The 8,246-nt window shown below is 50.4% G+C and overlaps 1 protein-coding gene across 1 annotated transcript; it reads left to right on the forward strand.

Moving 5' to 3' along the window:
- The first annotated feature begins 496 nt into the window (after positions 1–496).
- Positions 497–3,400, forward strand: GJD4 (gap junction protein delta 4). Its single transcript, XM_007445870.1, has 2 exons — positions 497–560; positions 2,478–3,400. The coding sequence occupies exons 1-2, from the start codon at positions 497–499 to the stop codon at positions 3,398–3,400; spliced, it is 987 nt and encodes a 328-aa protein (XP_007445932.1).
- Positions 3,401–8,246: the final 4,846 nt, after the last annotated feature.

The raw sequence follows: 8,246 nt of genomic DNA on the forward strand, positions 1-8,246 counted from the left end.
GAAGAGACGAAATATGGACATTTTAGCACTTCTGTAAGCAGTGAAGAAGTGGGTGTGGAAATGTTTTCAAGGAGGAAACGCCTTTTTAATAGAGACTTGGCTGGTTAACAGAGCTTTTCTTTCTTGGGATGAACGTCATCGCTTCTCTTATATCCTGAAGCATCAGCTCTCCTGGTGGAGACACGTGAGCACTGCCAAGGGCCTGGAATGTCCCAAGAGGGTAAGAATAGCCACAATGAGAGACGGCTGCTTCTGGCCTCTGGTCACTGCAGTTGTCAGGAAGGCTTTGCCTCACACAGCTCGGGACCGTCTCAACTGGAGACAGAAGAATGACCTTGTGCTCCTGGGCTTGAATCTTCCCTTTAGTATCTCCAGCTCTCACCTGGGAGTCTTTTGTAGCTAAGATACATTTTTTCCTGCAAAGATTTCCCACCTCCTTGGAGAACACAGGCTCCGGAAGTCTCCAGCCACCTTGAGTCTGTGACCCCCTGAAAGCATGGACCAGCTGGACCTGCTGGGGTTCCTCGTCATCACCCTAAACTGCAACGTGACCATGGTGGGTGAGTAGCGCCAACCCCTGCAGAACACTGGTTCTGCCTTGGGTCACTTTTCCTTGTCCTCCCCCATGAGTAAGGCCTGCCTGTCCCTGGAGGACAGGGAACCAGGGCTCAAGCTTTCCTCTAATTCTCCATTATTTAAGGAGGCTCCCCCATCCTTTAAGGATGTCTTGGGAGTTAGCGATGTTTCTCTCAAGGGGAGTCTTTTTGCTGACATTCGGGGGCTGAGCAGATGGGAGGGGTATTTTTGTGTAACTCTTCTCTGGCTACGTTACCAGGAAAAGGAACAATACAGTCAAAGTTAGAGAAATTCATGCCTTGAGTAAGCTTTCTTGTTCATCTTTTTAGGGTTTATCCTTGAAGCTCCATTTGTAAAGATTAGTAAGTTCTCTGTGCACTTTAAACCAAATCCCAATTTTAGTTTAGTTTTTATTTTTTTGACAAAGTAATACGTTTTCTGAGTTTGGTGTAGCCGAGTTAAATTTTCAGAGAGGTATGGGTATCCTAGTAAAGGGGATTGAGAAAAGGATTAAAATATGTCTGTGAATTTGTTGGTATTTTTCTTCTTCATTGCTTTTTAGACGAAGCCAACTTGGTTTTAAAAGTTTGAGTTAATGACTTTATCACGTAATGGTCACTCAGTCCTTGAGTTGAACTGCCTTCATTTATGAGAGAGTTTAGTTTTTCTGATGTCAGGTGATGATCTCTGTATCTCATCACAAAACAGAATATTTACAGATTATTTTGACTGGGTCTTCAACACACTCCAAAATAGTTGACTCATGAAATGAAAATAGGACTTGGAAGTTATTTTGATTTCTATGTTAGCCTCATTTATTCATGATAAATTGAAGAAAGACAAACTTCAATTCATAATAGCTGGAATGGGGGGAAGGAGTTCTGAATTATTGAAGGTCTAAAAAACTGAATGTTCTTCAAGAAATTCGATTTCAAGGGCTACAGAGCAACATGAAAGGGCTACAGAGCCCACCGATTACATAAAGATCGTGTGGACTCTTACCATAGAGAAAACTCACTGAAATTAGCAGCTTGTATTTGCTATACACACTTACAGGAATGCACTAACATCCTTGAAAAAGTTCACTCTTTTTAAGAGGAAGACTTTACTTACATCCGCCCAATTTTCTTTCTAGAACTTTCAGCCCAAACTCTGAACTAGCCGAACTAGATTAAACATTTTAGTATCCATGCTTCTTTAAATCTGCCAATTTCAAAGCATTTTACAAACACGTACAGGCATACCTCGTTCTACGGTGCTTCTCAGATACTGCATTTTTTTTTTTTTAACAGTTGAAGGTTTGTGGCAACCCTGCCTCAAGCAAGTCTATTGGCGCCATTTTTCCTACAGCATTTGCTCACTTCATGTCTGTGTGTCACATTTTGGTAATTCTCACAATATTTCCAACTTTTTCATTGTTATTATATTTATTCTGATGAGCTGTGATCAGTGATCTTTGATGTTACTACCACCAGTGGCTGAAGGCTCAGAGGATGGTTAGCCATTTTTAGCAACGAAGTATTTTTTACTTAAGGCATGTGCATTGTTTTTTATCATTATGCTATTGCACGCTTAACAGACCAAGTTATAGTGGAAACATAGATTTTATATGCACTGGGAAACCAAAAGATCCGTGTGACTCGCTTTTTGGGGGTGGTCTGGACCTGAACCCGCAGTATCTCCGAGGTGTGCCTAGTTGAACACAATGTCTGACACCTTGTAAGTGCTCATTAGACATTCGTCCCATGAGCTAACAGGCTGATACTGTTGCTGTGACTAAAACACATGCTTACACACTTGGTTCTCCAGGCTCAGCACCAGTAAAGATTTAAAACTGTTGCTGGGAGGAGGAGCTGTGTTTGTATGGCTGTGATGGCGCCCTTCCTGTTTCCTCTTTCCAGGGAAGATCTGGCTTATCTTCATGGTGCTGCTGAGGATGGGGGTGCTCATCCTGGCCGGGTCGCCGGTCTACCAGGATGAGCAGGAGAGGTTCGTGTGCAATACGCTGCAGCCCGGATGCGCCAACGTTTGCTACGACATCTTCGCCCCCGTGTCCCACCTGCGGTTCTGGCTGATCCAGAGCGTGTCTGTTCTGCTTCCATCCGCCGTCTTCAGTGTCTACGTGCTGCACAAAGGAGCCGAGCTGGCGGCACGTGGATCCCGCTGGCTGGATGATGACTCAGAGGACCACGACGGCCCTGAACTGACCCCGGGGGCCAGGCGCTGCCTGACGGTGCCGGACTTCTCCTCGGGCTACGTGGTCCACCTCTGCCTCCGGACCCTGACGGAGGCAGCTTTCGGAGCCCTGCATTACCTCCTCTTTGGATTCTTGGTCCCCAAGAGATTCTCGTGCACGCACCCTCCTTGCACCAGCGTGGTGGACTGTTACGTCTCTCGGCCCACGGAGAAGTCCATCCTGATGCTTTTCGTCTGGGCGGTCTGCGCACTGTCCTTGTTACTCAGTGTCGCCGACCTGGTCTGCAGCGTGCGCTGGGAGACGCGCAGGCGACACGGCGGGGCCCGGAGGAGGCCGTGTCAAGGGGCGGGGAGTGCGGCGCGGGAGGGACCCGGGGCGCCCGAGGGACGTGGGGCGCGCGCTCGCCGGGGCCTGCGGACTGGGGGGCAGGGCGCGTACAGCCCCGCAGCGGAGCCCACCGAGCCAGGGCACCCGGAGCTGCCAGGGGAGGACGAGAGCGACGCGCTGTCCTCAGCCAGCGACCAGCCGCGCGGGGCCGGGCCGGGAGCGGCGGCCCCGGGGTGGGAGGAGCGCTCCCGCGGGCCAAGCGCCGCGCTCCCGGGCCCCAGCAAGTCCGAGTGGGTGTGAGCGGCCGGCGTCCCGCCCCGGGAGCGCGGCGACCAGGACCCAGAACATCGACCTGCAGAAAGGTGAGCTGGCGGGACAGACCGACTTCCCGAGAGGCTCCGGTGCAGCGCAGCAGGGATTTAATTTAGATGAAGCCTTCTGCGGAACCCTGCACTTGGCGTGCAAATGCGGATGGAAGCTCCAAGGATTAACCGGCGAGCATCAGGTCCATAAGTTTGTCGTACTCTAGTCCTGTTGTCTTATTTTACCGAAGTATGGGCTTGAAAAGCATGTTCTTTGGATTTACAGAGCTCATGAATATTTTAATGTTTTCGGGTGGATTATTTTGACGGTTTGTTGTTGTTTGTTTTAGTTTGTTTTTCTGCTTAGCCAAAAAGGGCATCTGTTATGCACGTCATCCATAGAGGGATATTAGTTTAACTTCTCCAAACCCCTTTAATAAAATTAATGCTGATTGCGTTGCCATATCACACTTCCTGCTTCACTGTGTTAAAGGAGAAACCACAAATGCAGGAAATATGACTAAAAGCTTTGGGGTCTTTTGGGGGGCATCTTGGGTTCTTATTGCATGTGGGTGTGAGGTGCACAGGATGAAGGGTGGCCGCTGGCTTGCTTTAGTGTCGCTGGGCTGTTGGCTGGGTGGCTGTCCTCACTGAGCAGAGCGGGGCACTCTGGCTGCTGACAGGCCTAGAGTTGCCACATGGCTTCCAGTCCCGGCTCTGTGTCCTTGAGACAGTCATACAGTTCGGGCTGCCCTGAGGGTCTTCGTGTCCCAGGGAAGCAGATGAGGAATGCTGCGGGTGTTCCAGCCTTGAGGTCTGTGCCGATGCTCCGGGGGTGGGGGGTGGGTACCCTAGAGACACAGCAGTCTCACCTCTCAGGGGAGCCCCTCTGCTCTTCGCTCGCCCTGGTTCCGGTCCAGGTGCTGTCCAGTTGGAGCGTGAGTCTGCTAGAGCTTCCGTGCTACTGTCAGCTGCCACGCGGAAGACACAGTGCAGCAGAAAGACGGGGCAAGCCTGCTCCTCTTCCGGCAAGGAAGAGCCACTGGGTGTCCCCCCAGAACGGATGAAGAACCTCTGGTCCCCAAACCCCCGACGCTGAGGAAGAGGAACTGCCCTCCACGCCAGCAAATAGTAAAAAAAAAAAAAAAAAGTGAACCAAGGCACCCAGGGAACCAGTGGGCACTTTTAACTGTTCTAAAGATGACTTTGACAGTGAAATAACAGCCGGGATGGGGAATGACATCCTCCTTGAACTATCTAGAGTGTCAAAGCCATTGGTTAAAACTTTTTAAAAAATCATCCAATATTGTTTTTGGATGAATGTACCTGTTTTTTTGTTTGTTTGGTTGGTTTTTTGCGGTATGCGGGCCTCTCACTGCTGTGGCCTCTCCCGTTGCGGAGCACAGGCTCCGGACGCGCAGGCTCAGCGGCCATGGCTCACGGGCCCAGCCGCTCCGCGGCATGTGGGATCTTCCCAGACCGGGGCACAAACCCGCGACCCCTGCATCGGCAGGCGGACTCTCAACCACTGCGCCACCAGGGAAGCCCGAATGTACCTGCTTTTAACCCCTGCAGTAAATCTCTCTCCCACTCTCTGTCTCTGTCTCTCTCAATTGCTCCTCGATCCATCGATAACCGCGAACCATGACTCAGACCCCTTTCCTTCAGTGTTTTGATTGATGTCTGGCACATAGCAAGTGCTCAGTAAGTGTGTTTTTTGTGCTTGATATTCCTGAAGTATTCAGGGCCAAATCTGGTTCTTGTCCCTTGCAGCATGCAGTTCTGGTGGAGTTCCAAGTTTGGCCACAGTCTTAAAGACATAAGAATTCTCTAGAGGCTTCATTGCTATTTTAAAAATAAGTTCCATAGGCCCCTCAATACCCCAATGTGAGTCTTGATAATGTTGAATGAAGAAAGGAAATCAAATTAACAAATATTGGTAGGTGTGCCCACGCAGGGCTCCCAGATGACAGCTAGGAAAGGAAGGTGGTGAAGGCTGAGTGGGGACTCCCTCCCAGCCATGGCCCCAGAGAATACTGGGCCCTGTTCTCCTATGAGTCTTATGAGTCCATGCTTGGGTTTGGGTTTACAGATGGTGCCTGTGTTTGTGTGGCACTGGGAAGGGCTGCTTTGGCCTCTCTGCTGATGTCCCAAATCCCACTATCAGAGGATCAGAGCCTTGAAGTTTTTTCCATGGAAAACTGTAAAATCCATTCAGAGTGATGGAGGCCAAGAGAGGGGGAGAGGTGTGGAATCAAGGATAAGACATGCGGGTTCTGCCCCCATGTGCATCATTTCTTGGCAGGTCACTCCCTTCCTTTGGGCCTCAGTTTCCTTCTCTAAGGGATAAGGGCCCAGACTAGATGATTCCTTAGTGTTCTTACATGGTTAGGAATCCACCAGTGATGGGTGTCCTTTTAACCTCAATAGGGGCTGGTTTATCAGGCCTGTCCATCCTCTACCTGCCTGAGCACAGGTTTCCGTAAATGAAAATGGTCAGAACAGGAGAGACCTGCATGTCCCGGGGAGAGCTGCCATGGAAGAGAGATGCGGACCTCATGAAAGGGGGCGATGAGGACGACTCACCAGCTTCCCACTCTGCTGAGAGATGGCAGAGGCTGCGTGGACAGACGTGGGGTCATCTGCTGTGACCCCTCACTGTGAGAGCAAGGTTGCAGAAGAGGCTTCCAGCATTCTGGAGCGTGGTTGGCGGTGTTGGCATGATGGTGGCCACCTTGTCAGAACATGCACAGGGGGTGACCCTCCTCTTCTCTTTGCTCTCACAGGCCACTGTACCTCTCCCCTGGTTCAGAACTTAGGTTTTGAAGCCTTTGAAGATCTTTTCTTTCTTTTTTAAAAATAATTATTTATTTATTTATTTTTGGCTGCGTTGGGTCTTTGTTGCTGTGCGCGGGCTTTCTCTAGTTGTGGGGAGCCGGGGCTACTCTTCGTTGCGGTGCGCGGGCTTCTCACTGTGGTGGCTTCTCTTGTTGTGGAGCACGGGCCCTAGTCGCGGGGGCTTCAGTAGTTGTGGCTCACAGGCTCTAGAGCGCAGGCTCAGTAGTTGTGGCACACGGGCTTAGTTACTCCGTGGCATGTGGGATCTTCCCAGCCCAGGGCTCGAACCCATGTCCCCTGCATTGGCAGGCACTTAACCACTGCACCACCAGGGAAGTCCTGAAGATCTTTTCTAGTCATCTAAGGGGAGGGGAAAAAAATCTCAGACTGTATCCAAAAGGTATAAAACGGCGAAAATCGTGTGCCTATCATCCTTCTTTCCAAGATTTTGGTCTTCCTCTCTGCATCTTTGGCACGCTGGGTGAATGCAAGATGGTTCACGGGCTTGTGTTCCTCCCACAGAGTGTTATTGAGTCACCCAATGTCCAAGGTAGAGGCAGCAGGAGTTAAGGTAATTGTAGCTGCTGCAACAGGTCATCCCAGTCTTAAACATTTAACACAGAAGTTTCGTAAAGTACAGAGCCAAGTTTTCTGATTGATGGGCAGCTTTCCTCTGTGTGGTGACTCAGGGGTCCTTCCATCCTAGGCTCTACCATCTTCTGTCTGCTGTGGAAGAGACCAGACTGGTTCCAAGGCCAGGTCTGGAGAGGGCACAGGGCACACCTGGCTAGAACTCGGTCCTGACTGCTTGGAAGGCTGTGAAGGGTGGCCTAGTTATACAGCTGGCCCTCTGCATCTGTGGATGGATTGAATTCAACCAACCATGCATCTAAAATTAAAAAAAAAAAAAATCCAGAAAGTTCCAAAAAGCAACACTTGAATTTGTTGCATGCAGGCAACTATTTACATAGCATTTACATTGTATTTACAATTATTTACATAGCATTTATATCGTATTAGGAGTTATGAGTCATCTAGAGATGATTTAAAGCGGAAGGGAGGACGTTCTTAGGTTATATGCGAATACTAGGCCATTTCATATACGAGACTGGAGCAACTTCGGATTTTGGAACCAATTCCCAGCGGATAGTGAGGGATGACTGTCCGGGAAGGAGGAAAATTTGGGGCCAACAGCTGTCCATTATTTGCCACAGGCAGCACCCATGCCCTGGGTACCTGCCCTGTGGGAGGGATTTAATGCATTCTCAGTGGCCAACGAACCAGTCTCAGGAGGGAAGCTAAGCGAGGACATTGGCTCAGGTCCCTGCACAGGCTTCACTGGGCCCGCAGAGAGGAGAAAGGAGGTGACGAGGTTGAAGAGAACTCACGGAAAAGGGCCTGGAACCCAAATCTCTTGTACTGGGAACTTCCCTCTTAGATCTGTGCGTGTCAGACAAGAAAGGATCTTAGTGGGTGTAAGTGCACAGCGATGGTCTTTGCTCAGTATGAATGGCTCATTAGATGCTGTCTAAGTCTAGCTTTCTAGGTTAGCTTTCCAGAAATCTTCCCGGTTGGTGTCCTGGCCGCGGTGGGCACCAGCTGGTGGAGCCCAGGTCTGAACCACCACGCCTGACCCTGGCTGCCCCTGAGACAAATGTGCAAGAGAGAATGTCAGTGAGATGATGCGCGCTCGGCCGAGAGAGGGATTATTTACGGAATGAGTAAACGCGACTCTTTTTCTGTAGGATGCTAAAATCCACTGCGAGAACCACTGCGAATTTTCTGAGTGTGAATCTGGTTTCTGGCAGGAAGTGAGGAGGAGGCCGGTGTTTTGCAGTGAAGGCTTGTCCGGGGCCGCCCCCTGCTGTGGAGACTCCGCCACCACTAATTCGGCATCCCAACTGCAGGACCCGGCTGGCAGCCGAGCCCATGAGCCCTGCCGGCTGTGTTTTGGTTGTTCTGTGGGAGAAATGTTTCCTAGAAGGGAAACAGATGTCTCTCCCCCC

This window comes from Lipotes vexillifer, unplaced genomic scaffold, assembly GCF_000442215.2.
Source record: "Lipotes vexillifer unplaced genomic scaffold, Lipotes_vexillifer_v1.1 scaffold738, whole genome shotgun sequence".
In the NCBI taxonomy this organism is placed as follows: domain Eukaryota; kingdom Metazoa; phylum Chordata; class Mammalia; order Artiodactyla; family Lipotidae; genus Lipotes; species Lipotes vexillifer.